This window comes from Pongo pygmaeus, chromosome 12 (genome assembly GCF_028885625.2).
Source record: "Pongo pygmaeus isolate AG05252 chromosome 12, NHGRI_mPonPyg2-v2.0_pri, whole genome shotgun sequence".
Classification (NCBI taxonomy): Eukaryota; Metazoa; Chordata; class Mammalia; order Primates; family Hominidae; genus Pongo; species Pongo pygmaeus.
Genome location: NC_072385.2, coordinates 28241442 through 28259047, shown reverse-complemented (window position 1 = coordinate 28259047; position 17606 = coordinate 28241442). Strand labels below are relative to the sequence as shown.

The 17606-nt window shown below is 40.4% G+C and overlaps 1 protein-coding gene across 5 annotated transcripts in view; it reads left to right on the top strand.

Moving 5' to 3' along the window:
* The window catches only part of MGAT4A (alpha-1,3-mannosyl-glycoprotein 4-beta-N-acetylglucosaminyltransferase A), a 122658-nt gene extending 105538 nt beyond the window's left edge, over positions 1-17120 (top strand). For all 5 annotated transcript variants that reach the window (XM_054476498.2, XM_063648488.1, XM_063648489.1 and 2 more), the window contains 2 exons: positions 10456-10568; positions 10699-17120. In XM_054476498.2, the coding sequence (XP_054332473.1) occupies positions 10456-10568; positions 10699-10725 (140 nt within the window). In that variant the 3' untranslated portion in view covers positions 10726-17120. The remainder of the gene's footprint in view (positions 1-10455; positions 10569-10698) is intronic.
* Positions 17121-17606: the final 486 nt, after the last annotated feature.

The following is a 17606-nucleotide window of genomic DNA, read 5'->3' as shown; positions in this document are numbered from 1 at the left end:
TTTTGGTGTTTTAGACATGAAGTCCTTGCCCATGCCTATGTCCTGAATGGTATTGCCTAGGTTTTCTTCTAGGGTTTTTATGGTTTTAGGTCTAACATTTAAGTCTTTAATCCATCTTGAATTGATTTTTGTATAAGGTGTAAGGAAGGGATCCAGTTTCAGCTTTCTACATATGGCTAGCCAGTTTTCCCAGCACCATTTATTAAATAGGGAATCCTTTCCCCATTTCTTGTTTTTCTCAGGTTTGTCAAAGATCAGATGGTTGTAGATATGTGGCATTATTTCTGATGGCTCTGTTCTGTTCCATTGATCTATATCTCTGTTTTGGTACCAGTACCATGCTGTTTTGGTTACTGTAGCCTTGTAGTATAGTTTGAAGTCAGGTAGCGTGATGCTTCCAGCTTTGTTCTTTTGGTTTAGGATTGACTTGGCGATGCGGGCTCTTTTTTGGTTCCATATGAACTTTAAAGTAGTTTTTTCCAATTCTGTGAAGAAAGTCATTGGTAGCTTGATGGGGATGGCATTGAATCTGTAAATTACCTTGGGAAGGATGGCCATTTTCATGATATTGATTCTTCCTACATGAAGAATCAATTCCATGAGCATGGAATGTTCTTCCATTTGTTTGTATCCTCTTTTATTTCCTTGAGCAGTGGTTTGTAGTTCTCCTTGAAGAGGTCTTTCACATCCCTTGTAAGTTGGATTCCTACGTATTTTATTCTCTTTGAAGCAATTGTGAATGGGAGTTCACTCATGATTTGGCTCTCTGTTTGTCTGTTATTGATGTATAAGAATGCTTGTGATTTTTGCACATTGATTTTGTATCCTGAGACTTTGCTGAAGTTGCTTATCAGCTTAAGGAGATTTTGGGCTGAGACAATGGGGTTTTCTAGATATACTATCATGTCATCATTAGACAGATCAACGAGACAGAAAGTCAACAAGGATACCCAGGAATTGAACTCAGCTCTGCACCAAGCGGACCTAATAGACATCTACAGAACTCTCCACCCCAAATCAACAGAATATACATTTTTTTCAGCACCACACCACACCTATTCCAAAATTGACCATATCCTTGGAAGTAAAGCTGTCCTCAATAAATGTAAAAGAACAGAAATTGTAACAAACTGTCTCTCAGATCACAGTGCAATCAAGCTAGAACTCAGGATTAAGAATCTCACTCAAAACCGCTCAACTATGTGGAAACTGAACAACCTGCTCCCGAATGACTACTGGGTACATAACGAAATGAAGGCAGAAATAAAGATGTTCTTTGAAACCAACGAGAACCAAGACACAACATACCAGAATCTCTGGGATGCATTCAAAGCAGTGTGTAGAGGGAAATTTATAGCACTAAATGCCCACAAGAGAAAGCAGGAAAGATCCAAAATTGACACCCTAACATCACAATTAAAAGAACTAGAAAAGCAAGAGCAAACACATTCGAAAGCTAGCAGAAGGCAAGAAATAACTAAAATCAGAGCAGAACTGAAGGAAATAGAGACACAAAAAACCCTTCAAAAAATCAATGAATCCAGGAGCTGGTTTTTTGAAAGGATCAACAAAATTGATAGACCGCTAGCAAGATTAATAAAGAAAAGAAGAGAGAAGAATCAAATAGATGCAATAAAAAATGATAAAGGGGATATCACCACCGATCCCACAGAAATACAAACTACCATCAGAGAATATTACAAACACCTCTATGCAAATAAACTAGAAAATCTAGAAGAAATGGATAAATTCCTCAACACATACACCCTCCCAAGACTAAACCAAGAAGAAGTGGAATCTCTGAATAGACCAATAACAGGAGCTGAAATTGTGGCAATAATCAATAGCTTACCAACCAAAAAAAGTCCAGGACCAGATGGGTTCACAGCCGAATTCTACCAGAGGTACAAGGAGGAGCTGGTACCATTCCTTCTGAAACTATTCCAATCAATAGAAAAAGAGGGAATCCTCCCTAACTCATTTTATGAGGCCAGCATCATCCTGATACCAAAGCCTGGCAGAGACACAACAAAAAAAGAGAATTTTAGACCAATATCCTTGATGAACATTGATGCAAAAATCCTCAATAAAATACTGGCAAACAGAATCCAGCAGCACATCAAAAAGCTTATCCACCATGATCAAGTGGGCTTCATCCCTGGGATGCAAGGCTGGTTCAATATACGCAAATCAATAAATATAATCCAGCATATAAACAGAACCAAAGACAAAAACCACATGATTATCTCAATAGATGCAGAAAAGGCCTTTGACAAAATTCAACAACCCTTCATGCTAAAAACTCTCAATAAATTAGGAATTGATGGGACGTATCTCAAAATAATAAGAGCTATTTATGACAAACCCACAGCCAATATCATACTGAATGGGCAAAAACTGGAAGCATTCCCTTTGAAAACTGGCACAAGACAGGGATGCCCTCTCTCACCACTTCTATTCAACATAGTATTGGAAGTTCTGGCCAGGGCAATTAGGCAGGAGAAGGAAATCAAGGGTATTCAATTAGGAAAAGAGGAAGTCAAATTGTCCTTGTTTGCCCACGGAGCAACATTTATTCATGAGAATCTCCCAGATCTCGGGGAGGGAGCCAGGACCAGCCTTATCACTCACAGTACCCCAGCTGGGGGAGACAGAAGCTCACCCCAGCTCAGGGAGACAGAAGCTGTGCCCTGTGCAGGTACAGCCAGGAACACTGGACTCTCCTGCCAGCTTCTAGTTTAGGACTGTGGCATCTGCCCAGGAGGGTCAGGCTGCCAGCATCTGTCCTTACCCCCAACTCTGTTGCAGAAGCTCTGTTCCAGACAAGAGCAGCTGATGAATCTGGACAGAAGTCTGCCCCTGGCACAGCAGGGTGAGAATACTTGGCCCTGATCACCGATGTCCTAGCTCACTGCCCCAGTCCAGTCAGTAGCAGAAGCCAGCCAAGAAAACCAAGGCTGGGCTGGGCGCGGTGGCTCATGCCCGTAATCTCAGCACTTTGGGAGGCTAAGGTAGGCAGATCACCAGCTCAAGAGTTCAAGACCAGCCTGGCCAACATGGTGAAACCCTATCTCTAGTAAAAATACAAAAATTAGCCAGATGTGTTGGTGCATGCCTGTATTTCCAGCTACTTAGTAGGCTGAGGCTGGAGAATTGCTTGAACCCAACCCAGGAGGTGGAGGTTGCAGTGAGCCAAGATTGCACCACTGCATTCCAGCCTGGGCCACTCTGTCTCAAACAAAACAAGACAAGACAAAAACCAAGGGCTACTGCCACGACCAGTGCTCTGATCCTAAAGCAAGGTGTCACTCCAAGAGAAGGGGCTGCTGTCCTTGCCAAGGACCCAGAGCAATGGTGCAGAGATTCTGCTCAATGGAGAGGCAGGCCAGAAGAACAGAGAGCTCCGTAATTCTCCCTAAAGAGGGGATAACTTACTTGAACCAGAATGTGGGGAAGTTCAGCTTAAGGGTGCTATGGAATACAATGGAAATTTTAGTGTTAAGCAATTAGAGATGGTAGCTACAGACAAGCAAATTTGGATCCCAGTGGAAAGTTTAACAGGGAGAACTAGGGAAAGAGATGCTAGTAAGAGCCCTTTTGGCGTGCAAACAAGCTGTTGTTGAAACGGGAAAAGTTCCCTTACCCACCTTTCAGGGCGTGTGATGGGGGTGTGGCTCGCTTCTTTGGTGCCCTACTGCTCAAACCCCTAGGGGAGCATGCAGAAGGGAAGGCTGTGGGGCTCTGACCCCATGGCAGTGTCTAGGGGTGAATGTTTACAGCTCCTGAGGCCCCACCGGGCGTGTGTTACAGGGTGCTCTTTTAGTTTAGCTGTCCATAGGTGGCTTGTGTTTGTTAGCTCAATTGGACCGCCTGCCTATTGATTGATTGATTGATTGATTGACTGGAGACAGAGTCTTGCTTTGCCGCCCAGGCTGAAGTGCAGTAGTGCAATCCCGGCTCACTGCAAGCTCCGCCTCCCGTTCTCAAGTGATTCTCCTGCCTCAGCCTCGGGAGTGCCGGAGTACCTGGGATTACAGGCGCCCGCCACCACGCCTGGGCTCATTTTTCTATTTTTGGTAGAGACGGGGTTTCGCCATGTTGGCCACGCTGGTACTGACCTCGTGATCCACCGGCCTTGGCCTCTCAAAGTGCTGGGATTACAGGCCTGACCCACCGCACCAGCCATTAGACCCCCTGCCTTATCACAAGGACAGAGGCTTTCTCTCTCCCGGGGTCTCTTGCCTTGGTGTACCAGAAGAATTGGATCACACGTGGGCTTGGAGAATGAGTGCCAGGTTTTATTGAGTGGAAGTAGCTCTCTGCACATGGGGGAGCCAGAAGGGAGATCGTTTTCCCCTGGAGTCGGGCTGCCTAGGCTCTCCTCCGACTGCCCCGGCCAAATTCTGCGTCATGCCGCCCGTCGATGGCCTGCCAGCATCTGCGGCTGTGCTCTTCCGCCCGCCCGTGGGTGTGCTCTTCCGCCCGCGGGTGTGCTCTTCCGCCCGCCCGTGGGTGTGCTCTTCCGCCCGCGGCTGTGCTCTTCCGCCCGCCCGTGGGTGTGCTCTTCCGCCCGCGGGTGTGCTCTTCCGCCCGCCCGTGGGTGTGCTCTTCCGCCCGCGGGTGTGCTCTTCCGCCCGCGGGTGTGCTCTTCCGCCCGCGGGTGTGCTCCCTTCCCCTCCATGTCCAGCCGCTTGTGTGCTAGGGTCTCAGGGCTTTTATAGGCACAGTATGGGGACGTGGCAGGCCATGGTGGTCTTGGGAAATGCAACATTTGGTCAGGAAGAGAGAAATGCCTGTCCTCACCTAGGTCGGTGGGCGCAGGCCCGAGGGTGGAGCTCTAGCCAGGGCTCATGCCCTTCTCTACCCAGCACTTACCTGCTCCCCTTCCATGTCGCCAAGACTGGCCCTGGAGAGGGGCCTGAATTTAAATTGGATCAGACTGGGTAGCAACTTACGTATGAAGGCATTGGCAAGAACAGTAGACCATCAGCTGGCCATCAGTGGAGACCCGACGGTTGATGGGGTGGGGGTTAGAAGAGTAGAGCGTGATGGCTAAGAATGGTCTTGTGGAAGAAATACTAGTTCTATTTCAGTGGGTTAAAGCTGTGAGACGGCAGAAGAACCTTCTGCAGAGACCCAGTGGGAGAAGGAAAGGGCCACTGGTCACGCATGGCGGGCGGAGGGGAGCCACGACTGTAGTCCTTGGCCGTCCCTGTCAGTGCCAGGAGTGTGGGATTCCAGTCACTCTGGTAATTTCCTTCACCTTTTCTCTTCTTTCCTGTCTTAATACTTACCTTCCAGACCACTGGGTTAAGGACAAAGGTTAAATTTGTAGTTTGAAAAGTCATTACACACACACAGTACCAAATACAACTTTAAAAGGGTAGTCTTAAGTCTTCTTCCCTCTCCTACCCACTGCTTCTGAGAGGCAGTTCCTGTAATGATTTGTGTCCCTTCAGGAGTATTCTATGCATAAATAACAATATCTGGGTATGTTCTCTAAGAACAACACATCATCACACACAAATGATATGCCCTATAACCCAGTTTTACATCTCTTTTGTTCATGGAACAAAATGCCTATGTACATATGGAACATGAACATTTAAAAATATTTTAGTAATAATAATATGCTGAGTACCCGTATCCACCCTCCAGCTTAAGATGTGCCAATTCAGCTGTCCTTCCCTAATAGCTTCTCTTGTCTTCTTCTACCCAAAGCTATGCCCTAATAGCTTCTCTTTTCCTTCAATACCTGAATTTGATGGTTACCATTTCCATTTTTTGTCTTCTCCTTCTACCCAAAGCTATGCCCTAATAGCTTCTCTTCTCCTTCAATACCTGAATTTGATGGTTACCATTTCCATTTTTACTATGTGTGGAATATATTCCTAAGCAATGCACAGTGGGATTTTGCCTGTTTTCACATTCAATATAAATATCTTTCTGTGGTCTACAATTTGGTTTCTTCCCCCTCACAATTGTGAGATTCATCCACGTGAGTGTGTGTGTTTACGACTCATTCTTTTTCATTCCTGTATGGATGGATTCTGTGGATAGCACAATCTGTTCTCTGGTCATAAAGTTTGTGTCCATGTTTTTGCTGTAATAAACACGGCTGCTTTGAACACTTATGCACATGTATGAGAGTTTCTCTACAATATAGACTTAGGAAGAGAAGCAAATCTTCAACTGCATTATCTTCAACTTTTTCTTCATTATTTTATTTATTTATTTATTTATAGACAGAGTCTTGCTCTGTCGCCCAGGGTGGAGTGCAGTGGCACAATCTTGACTCACTGCATCCTCCGCCTCCTGGGTTCAAGCATTTCTCTCTGCCTCAGCCTCCCGATTAGCTGGGATTACAGGCGCAGGCCACCATGCCTGGCTTAATTTTTGTATTTTTAGTAGAGACGGGGTTTCACCATGTTGGCTAGGCTGGTCTTGAACTCCTGACCTCAGGTGATCCGCCTGCCTCAGCCTCCCAAAGTGCCAGAATTACAGTTGTGAGCGACTGTGGTTGGCTTATTCTTTTTTATTTTTTCTTCAGTCATTTAATTGGCTGCCTAGAATTCCCTTGTATCAGCATATTTTAATTTATTTGGCCAGGCTCCTAGTGATGGATACCTAGGTTGTTTGCAATCTTTTGCTGTAGTGTATGTACTGTTCTTATACATGGGAGAGGATAAATTGCTGGGCAAGAATGTTTTGATGAACTATCATTTGGTAATTATTTTTCTAATGAAATGAGCTCATCAGGTGACAGTATTCAGTGTTGCATTGGTTAAAATGTTCCAAGTTTTGCAGTATTTTTAAGCTCTGAATCCCCTGCCTAATTCAATATTCAATAATAATTTTTGGTAGCACCTACCTGCTACCCCAGTCCAGCACCAAGTATGGACAAACTTCTATGAAATAAGTTTATTAATAATTTTTGAATAAAAGCATTACTTTGGAGGCTCATAGGTTCAACATTTACAATATAAATTAGTACAAGCCTGCTCTGCTGTGGTTTTCAATCTGAATGTACCTTATCTTATTATTAATCTATTAACTATGCTGTGAGACTGGACAATGGATTGCATAATGTAACAGCATGCGGTCAGCAAACTACGGTCCATGGGGCACATCTGGCCCTCCACCTGTTTTTGAATAGTCTGTGATCTAAGAACATTTTTTAAAAAGTCATCTTTTTCTTTTTTTGTTTTTAAATGGCTAAAAAAGTAAAAAGAATACATTGTGCTATGTGAAAATTATATAAAATTCAGATTTCTGTGTCCATAAATAAAGTTTTTTTGGAAGACAGCCATGCTCTTTTTCTAATGTAGTGTGTGTGTGTGCTTCTACTCTCCAACAGCAGAGATGAGTGAGTAGGTGCAGGAGAGATCGAGGTCATGCTCTCCCGGCTTTGCGCTGCTGCTTAGAGTACTGCAAATTACAATGATGCATTTATAATTGGACAATATTTTGAGAACCACACATATCATGGCACTGTGACTTAAAAAAAAATTACAAGTACTTATCCATCATCAAAACAAGAAAAGTAGATTTTGAGCATTGTGGCTTTTAACCCAGTAGAATGTGGGTTATTTTACAAAATTGTTGGCAAGTCATTGTAGTTATTGTGCAGTTATGTGAGAGCTGTACGTTATTAGGCTAAATACAACAATATTCCCAACTCACAGGAAAGCAGTGGTCAGAAAAGTTAGAAACTTTAGAATGGAATATCTCATCACAGCAGAATTTCTTCACTAAAAATAAAATGAGGCTGTTCCCAAAGTGATACTTCAAGTGGCTCATTTTTTAGCTAAGCAAGAAAAACCACTTACCAATCACGAGTTAATTAAATCATGTTTAATAGTGGCAGTCAAAGTAATGTGTGCAGAGAAAGTAAACTTATTTAAGGATAGGAGGCTTTCAGCAATAACAATTGCTTGAAGACTTAAGGACATTGGGAGCAATATCAGTAGTCAAAAAGCAAAGCAGATTATTTCGAGTGTTTTTCTTGGCTCCTGAGGAATTGTCAGAGTTGTCACTGGTACTGCTCAATTGCTACTTGGAATCAGTGCCAAGGTTGAAGAGACTGAAGAGTTGGCCCCTGTAAATAGTCCGTTTGGAACTACTACAGAGAAGAGTATTTTCACATAGGCTGAGAAAACACAAATTCAATATAACCTAAAGTAGAATCTGCTAAGATGTGCTGCAACAAATGGTGGTAAAAAAAAAAAAATACGTGTGGAGAAGATGGCTTAGGTGCATTAATTTATAAAGCTTGAGAAAATGTAAGGTATTTAAAGCCTATGGTTATTTATTTTATTATTCATCAGCCAGGTACTTTGCAGAAAAGATTTGAATGTGTCATATGTCATTGAACCAAAGTGTCAACGGTGAACCTTATTCACTCTCATGGACTTAGCCATCACAAATGCTGTGAATTTTTGTCAGAAATAGGAACTGAATATCCTGACTTGCCCTGCCACACAGCAGTTCAGTGGCTTAGCAGTGGTAAAGATTTACTGCAGTTTTTTTTGAGTTCAGGACCAAGATTGAAATTTTCCCAAATGGGAACTTCCCTCAACAACTATTATCACTTTGAAAATTCGTTTTTGCTAAACTGGGCATGGTGGCTCACGCTTGTGATCCCAGCACTTTGGGAGGCCAAGGCAGGTGGATCACTTGAAGTCAGAGGTCCAAGACCAGCCTGGCCAGCATGGTGAAACCCCGTCTCTAATAAAGATACAAAAATTAGCCAGGTGTGGTGGCACACACCTGTAATCCCAGCTGCTCGGGAGGCTGAGGTAGGAGGATCACTTGAACCTGGGAAGCGGAGGTTGCAGTGAGCCGAGATCATGCCATCGCACTCCAGCTTGGGTGACAGAGTGAGACTCTGTCTCAAAGAAAAAAAAAAGAAAACTAGTTTTTGCTGCAGACTTAATATTGTTTCTTAATGAATTCAACCTAAAATTACAAGACAACATGGTGCTTATATGCAAAACTTACATTGCAGTCAAATCAGTTTAATGACAGTTAACATTGAACTTGAAGTACCATCAAGCTCTTTATACATTTCTCATGTTGTCAAAAGTTAAAACAGGAAGCAAGATCTCCATCCCACACAAATTTACAACAGATGCACTTTCCAAGCTCAAACTATAGTCCCAGCAGTGGTTTTGGACCTCAGTACAAATGAAAGAGAAATTTCCATATCTCAAAATCCATTTAATTGAGGAACTTCACCTAAATCTCAATTGGAAATGATTCATCTACAGTGTAATAATATACCAGAAGGCTAATAATATACCAAAAGGAAATCAAATAGAATTCCGTAAGTGCCTCCCAAGGGATGCATGTACCCCATTAAAATAGTGTGTTTGTGGATTGATATCAGTATTAGCACCTAGGCTGTGTGAAAGAATGTTTCAAAGATGTATATAAAATATCACTATCAATCAGCAATAACAAGGGAACATTTGCAGTCAGTTTTGATTATAGGGAACACTGACTTTTGAACCCCAATTAAGTGAAGTGTTATACTCCCGAAAGGAATTATGTTCTTCTCCTTGGTATACCTATATTACCAAAAAATATATATTGTATTCAGTTATCATTATATATTGAATTTCCACCTCAGATTTGTAAAAATTTGTTTTCTCTCTTCCTGTATATATTACCCTACATAGTAATCTCAAATTTCCTCTTGGCCCACAAGGACTGTCCTTTATAGAAAAAGTTTACCAACCCTTGGCTTAAAGAAATTTGGCCCACAATGAACCATTTTCTTGTCACTTTTCTGACAACATTTTTTGGTTTTATTTTAAGATGGATATTATTCCTTATAGCAAGAAAAGTGGTACACAGCACGTTACCTTTTATGGTTCTTGGTCCTTATTTTTATAGGAGAGCCTGTTTTAGCTTGTCATAGTGGAGTTTTATATTGAACTGTGTAGAGGAGGCATTATTTCTTAATTCCTTCTAAATGTGCCTTTGGAAAGAATACACTTGTATTGAGTCCCTGTTCAAGGTGAACAACTGTATGCATATTTAATTAACAAATCAAAATTTGTTATTGACTTAACATTCAAAGCAATCAGACCGCGTGATGGTACAGATTATATTTTGGTAAGATTTAGGTAAATCACAATTTACAAAAAACCTATAGTTTAAAACATCGTTGATATAAGAACAAATATATTTTTGTTTTTTAATTTGTAGTGAGAAAAAGTATAGCTCTGCCTAATTAAGTAAATTGTCTGTGAAGTTTTTAAATATGCACTTCTTCATGAAAAGTATAAAAGCTGAATGAAAGTAGAAAGAAGGGAGAAAGAAATTACCCATGCCCTGTCAAAAGACATCTACTAGAAATATTTTGGTGTATTCCTTTCCTGCCTTAACTCAGTGATATTTTATGTTTGCTTATCTCGGTGTATCCAGCAAGTATTGATTTTTATTTTGAAGGAAAATTTGAAAATGGTGTTGCAGAAGGAATGGTGGATCCAAGTCTCAATCCCATTTCAGCCTTTCGACTTTCAGTTATTCAGAATTCTGCTGTTTGGGCCATTCTTAATGAGGTAAGCATACATCAAATCAGTGAAACAGCTTAGAAACTACATTTTTATTATGTTTTTATTTTGCATTTAAGGCCTTTTTGGAATTGAGAATTAACAGCTTTGTCATACCTTTTATGATTTTGTATTTCAGATTCATATTAAAAAAGCCACCAACTGATCATCTGAGAAACCAACACATTTTTTCCTGTGAATTTGTTAATTAAAGATAGTTAAGCATGTATCTTTTTTTTTATTTCTACTTGAACACTACCTCTTGTGAAATCTACTGTAGATAAGACGATTGTCATTTCCAGTTGGAAAGTGAATCTCCCATAATTGTATTCATTTGAAACTAAGCTGTCCTCCGATTTTAACTTGACTCAAACATTTTTCAATTATGACAGCCTGTTAATATGACTTGTACTATTTTGGTATTATACTAATACATGAGAGTTGTACATATTGTTACATTCTTTAAATTTGAGAAAAACTAATGTTACATACATTTTATGAAGGGGGTACTTTTGAGGTTCACTTATTTTACTATTATAGACCCTCTTTTATAGATTATCAGGGATTATATGTATAAATGTATAAATATACATAAAAATGTTATGGAATTAATTTATTAGAAACACTTAAGAAGTACATATTTTTGTGCAGTAGATTTTTGAATCGATACTTTTTTTGAAAACCAGTTTTCCTTGCTTTTTTAAGTTCTTTCTATATTTTTCTTTGGAAATGCAAACATTACAAATCAATGCCATTTTTCAAATGCACTGCCATTTAAGATTGATTATAGATGGATTTCTTAACTGAAGTACTTTTATAATCACAGTGACTGAACAAAATATTTTCAAAGACATTTGTCATTCCTTAAAGCCAAGATTTTAAAGACTAATGTCCTTCCTGAGGGTTACTTTACTATACTGTGTATGGTGTATAGCCACAGAAAGTCAGTCTGATAAATTTTCAATGTGTAAGTGTGATGCATTCAACCCAGATTATTGTAGACTTATTATATTCCCTCTGATATGTAAAATGACAAACTCTTCTTTCCTTTTTAATCTTTGTCTTTAATCCATGAATTAGGTGCATTATCTCCTGTTGATTCTTTTATATCTGCACTCATTTTATGAGGTCTGACAAAATGTTTTCTAGGTGTTGCTATTGTATGAGTCATAAATGGTATAATTTTAAAGAAACATTGTAATATTGTTTTTTGGTGAAATATATTATTAGTAGTATATTTTCCAAAATGATTTTATTGTAGTATGAACTGATAAGTGAGTCCCGTGTCCAAGAGAGTGTATTTATTACTCTTAAACATGCAATTCCAAGTGATATTACTACTATAAACAAAGAATATTACCGGTCTCAGTAATCAGTGATCTTTATAAAAGTACTTTTAAAAAATGATGAATTATCACCTGGCACAGTGGCTCACACCTGTAATCCCAGCACTTTGGGAGGCCGAGGCGGGCAGATCACGAGGTCACGAGATCAAGACCATCCTGGCTAACACGGTGAAACCCTGTCTCTACTAAAAATACAAAAAATTAGCTGGGCGTGGTGGTGGGCGCCTGTAGTCCCAGCTACTCGCGAGGCTGAGGCAGGAGAATGGCGTGAACCCAGGAGGTGGAGCTGGCAGTGAGCCGAGATCGCGCCACTGCACTCCAGCCTGGGCGACAGTGAGACTCTGTCTCAAAAAAAAAAAAAAAAAGATGAAGTATCAACATCAGTTCCCAGCCAGTCTGCTTGGACACACTGGGGTGCCACAAGTGGGTTGCAGATTGGTTGCAGATGGGCAGAGATGGATTCTGCTGAGCTTTCAGAGTGGCCACCGGCTGGGGCCTAGCATTGGGGCAACGTTCCAGCTGGCTGCCTCTAGCCTGGAGGAGCTTCATCTAGTTATACCCAATGTGCTGAACCAACGGCATGAAATAGCATCATTTCCTGTGCAGTGTTACAAAGTGCAAATGTTTGGAAACACTGATACAGTACAATTATTTCCATCACTCCATGTTGTTATAATTTTTAGTTACTTTTCTTGATTGAAAAGTCAATCACGTTGCCAAAAATGATTTTTATGTCAGTTAAAGGCCAGTTGAAATTTTTTTATTAGGATGTTTTAAATTTACTTTTCACTTGAATTTTTTCTTCTCAAATTTCCTTGGCCCAGTGCCCACAAGCAAATTTCATTCAAAAACAGGAATAACCTTTCGTCATAAAATTTTGGCACCAGCTTGGCATACTAAATTACCGCAAAAATAACTGAGTACCAGAAGTAAAAATCTCTGCAGGTGGGCTTAGGAGTACCCTTGGGTCCCTGGTTCCTCAGTTGCCAACTCTGGTTTCATGAAGAAAGACCATGCTCTGAAAATCTAGGGAGGAGAAAGTTATTGCAGCACCTGGTGTGATTTGTTACAACTTCTTTAAAGACAGCCTGCCTGGCTAGCTTTTTCCTGTTTTCATCCAGTTTCCTCTCCCAGCATTGGTCCACCTGTTCCCTAGAGACTCATTGTTGTTCCCAAGACTCCTTTTAGCCATATCTTTCCTATCATTCCAGGACTTTTTTGTGCTTCTCTCCCCATGAATCTACCCGTGTCTAGGGTGTGTGCCAGGCACGTGGCAGATGGCCAGTCAGCATCTGGATGTGAGACCAATTATTCCAGCCTGCCCTCCTCTTTCTCTTTTTATTAGTTTGTATTGTTTTTGAGACAGGGTCTCGCTTTGTTGCCCAGGCTGGAGTGCAGTGGTGCTCTCATAGCTCACTGCAGCCTCGATCTCTGGCCTCAAGCAATCCTCCTGCCTCAGCCTCCCAAAGTGCTGGGATTATAGGTGTGTGCCACCATGCCCAGCCCCCTTTCTCTTTCTTAACTCCCTTTCCCTGCTGTCGTTGCCATACTCTTGCATACACAATCGGCTGTCTAGTTTTTGGTTGTTGTGTGTATGGTGTGTGCTGTCTCTCTGACCAGATTTCAGGTTCCTGAGGTGAGCCTGCAGCTCATACTGCTCATCTGTCCTCTCCTGTAGTGGGTGCTCAGGGCCTCTCACTGTTAGTTACTCCCTCCTTTCTGCCCAGTTCTGCACTCAACTAGTAGAAGCAGCCATCCTTTCCCCAAGCAGGAAATTGTAGTGGTCGCCCTTAAGAGCAGTGTGAGGGCAGAAGATTAAGGGAGGGGAAGAGTCCCTGGAACTGGAAGGAGGTAAATACTTTGCCTTGAGAGGGCGCTGAATCATTTTACCAAAATAGTAAACGGAAAAAGTGTCAAAGGTTGGGACTAGTTTTAAAAACACATATAGCCAGTAGACACATGGGGGCTGTTTAAATAAAAAAATTTTTTTACCTGGTTCTGCCATCACACACTCTAGTGACATTCCAAGTACTCAGTGGCCATGTGGGGCTAGTGGCCACCACACTTGACACCACGGATGCAGAACTTTTCCATCACTGCAGAAAGCTCTGTTGAACAGTATTGTGTCCAGGGTGCTAATTATGAACAGTTTAGAAACCACAATTAATACATTCTCATGAGGTTAAAAGCAGACATGGGAATAGAACATAATGCAAATGATGATGAATATTTTGGGTGGGAAGAGAAAGCTGAGGACCCATTTCTAGGATTCTAACATGTAAGATTTCTTAAGTTCTTTATCTTAGTCTCATGCATTCTCCACATCATGTGCTGTACCATACTGTGTAGTCAGAACAGACAGTGTGATTGAAAAGCTTTGGAAAAAGTTAACGCAAAGGATTATTTAGCATATAGGCTGTAGATACGTATGTGTGTATTTGTTCAACAATTGGAGATGGTTGAATACCTTTGAACAAAGTGTATATCTTCTCAAAACAGTGGTTGCACTAGTCAATAATTAGAAGGTGTGTCGTTATTTTTAAAACTATAAGCAAAATTATGAAGGCCTTTAAAAAATCTATCATAATAATGAAAAAGAGGTTGTCTCCCAACAGTGCTGTCCCTCAAAGAAAAGACTGGTTATGTAGAAACAGCACATTTGGAGAGATTGTTCTAGTGAATAGCAGTGTATATTTGTGGTAGGCAAATTTCTAAGAATGACCCCTACTGACACCCCCGCCAATGACCTTGTATAATATCCTCCCCCCCTTTGAGCTTGGGTGGAACCTGTTTGATCCATGATTATATCATGTTATGTAGCAAAAGGAAGACTGCCTGGGGGTGGCTAATCAAATCTTGTGACTCCTTTAAAAGCAGAGAGTATTCTCAGGCTGGTGGCAGAAGTCAAGAGACAAAGCAGAAGGACCTCAGGCACCATTGCTGTTGTAAGGTAGAGGGGGCTGCATGAGAAAGAATGCACGTGGCTTTAAGGAGCTGAGGGAGGCCTTGGCTAACAGCAAAGGAGCTGGGAACTGCAGTCCTACAGCCACGGGAACTGAATTCAGCCCATAAGCTCATTCGTGGGCTTGGAAAGGCATTCATCTCCAGTCTCCAGATAAGACCCAGCCTGGCCAACACTTTTGAGTCCAGCCTTGTGAGACCCTAAGCCGAGAACTCAGTTAAGCCTGCTTGGACTTCTGACCTACAGAACTATGAGATAATAAATCAGTGGTGTTTTAAGCTGCTAAATTTGTGGCAATTTGTTTTGTAGGAATAGGAAATGAATACAGTATTTTAAAAGAGGTAAAGAGGAAATCTTCATACTTGATTCCCTGTAGTACGCTGGATATTTCTTGGTAAATGCATGAATAGTCTTTAGTAGCAAGTCATGTACCTGGACCTCATTGGGGATGTTCTCGCCAGAGATCTCAATTAGTCTTCACTGGACGTTTGTTGGCAAAGTTGCAGCATCTTACTGAGTAGCGTTTTGTAAAGGAACTGCTAGAATGAGACTATAGGAATAGGACTGAAACAGTGTATAAGGGATCTTTTTTATTTCTAGAAGAGGTGTTACTTTATACTGATTTAGACTGCTCTGAGCCTGTCAGAAGTAAATTCAAGAATGACTAACACTGGTATTTTAGATACAACATTAAGAGCAAAAATAACCTTTACCTTGTAGAGATCAGATAATCTGTGTATCGACGGACTTAATTTTTTTTAACCAAAACTTAGTTTCTCTTTTTATCATCTAGCACAGATCAAATCCTGTATGGGCCAGCCAAATATTTGTAGTTTGAGAATGTTTTGCAAATACCTCTCTGCTTCCAAGCCATTAATTGCTAATGAAGTTTTATTTTGGTTTATCCATTAATTTTTGTGCTTATTTTTACTGTATTGCCATGGTCTTGATACAAGTAGAACTTCTTTTGAAATGAAGAAAATGAGAGGTTAAGACTGTCAAAATATGAGAAATGTGAGTCATAATCATACCTTAGTGTTTTAAGGGAACTTTATCCAATCCAATCCCTTTATAGAAAAGGAACTTTTCCAAGCTGTGTTGCAATATTTATAGTGTGTAAAATTTTGTTTGACTTTGGTAGTTGTGCATTTTAAATTATGAATCTTATATGCTATGCTAACTAGTATGCTTACTTTCTTTAATGCATGTGATCATACAATGCTAAAAAGGTATTTTTTAAAGACCTAACCAAACTGAGGATTTTGTTATACATATCTGTATCAACACCTATATATAAACTCCTCTCTTCTTACCTGAAACACTCCTTCACCCGGTTTGGGCACTAACTAGATCATTTTCAAATGAACAAACAGGAAGGAGCAAGCTGGCACTCCAGAGTGCATCTGAGCGGAGAATTTAGAAGACCTTATTCAAGAAAGTAAACTGAGCATTGATGGGAAAGCACTTTGCACGAAGTATCATTCCCACTGTTAATGTTGCAGTCAAAATTGTAAAAAAAAAAAAAAAGCGGTGCTAAAATTGTTCTAAAATGAAGATTGTTGTGGGGAATATTTTAATACTCTTGGACTTTAGGGAGGCTATTTTATGTGTCACTTGCTCCTAGTTGTTTCATTGTATTAGTAATTAGCAAACTGTCCTGGAACCAAGGGTTTGGTACTTTTGCTTGATTAGCATTCCATTATTTATTTGAAATGCTCAGTGTTTGCTCAAATTTGGTGAAAGTATCTTTTGAAGACATATTCTCTGAGCCTTAAAAATGGCTGCTATCGACAGTACTGTAAGATGCACTGCCAGTAGATTTGATACTTTTCATTTATGGAATGAAAAAACTGAAGTGTCCCATTCAGAACACTTTGGAAAGGTTGTCTGCATTAGGGGATGTTTCTGGAAGCATCCCTTAGGAGAAGCTGCCTGAGCAATCTTCCTTGCCAGGTTGTACCAGATTTTTTTTTTTCTTAAATGTATCGTATATATTTTCCTTAAAATGTCTTCATTGGCTGAATGATTCATATCTGTAGTAATAAATATTTTAGGTACTTGTTGGATTTTTAAAGGAAGATTATTTATTTTCAGATTTGCTGCTATAATTGAAAACCTAGTAACTGGTCCTGTTGATTGTGCCTTCATCACTGTTTCTCTGTGCCACGACCGTTCATGTGTATTTGAAATAAAGAAGTTTAAAAAGCCATGTTGAATTCAAGATTCTTTCTAATAAAAATAGGTGAAACTTAATGAGTAGTATTTTATTATTAATTTTGTTTAACACTGAGACACTACTAGTTATCCATTTTCAGTTAGTTAGAAAAAGGAGTGGCTCCTTTATTGGGTTTTGTAGTCTTTAAAGAAAGGGGGAAGAAAAGCCTTACTGTTAAGACAGTGATGATCAGTATTATGCTGATGTCCACTTTATTATATGTACCATACAGTTCCTAAAATAAGAGTAGCTACCTGGGCCTCTTTGATCTAAAATATTTAGGGACTATAAGTTTTTAATGTAGAAAATGCTGCTAATGATGCTTAGGGCCTGAAGTACAGTGACTCCGGTTTGGGTGACACTACAGGTTTATAGAGGATTCTGAAGGTTAGAAGGGATCTTGTGGCTTATGTAAACATTTAAAATACAGCTCATTAGAAATGGAGATTATGCATATTTGTCAATAGGAGAGCGATGGGGCTGTATGATTATTCCCTTGTCCCCCAACCAGATACTCTTTCAAA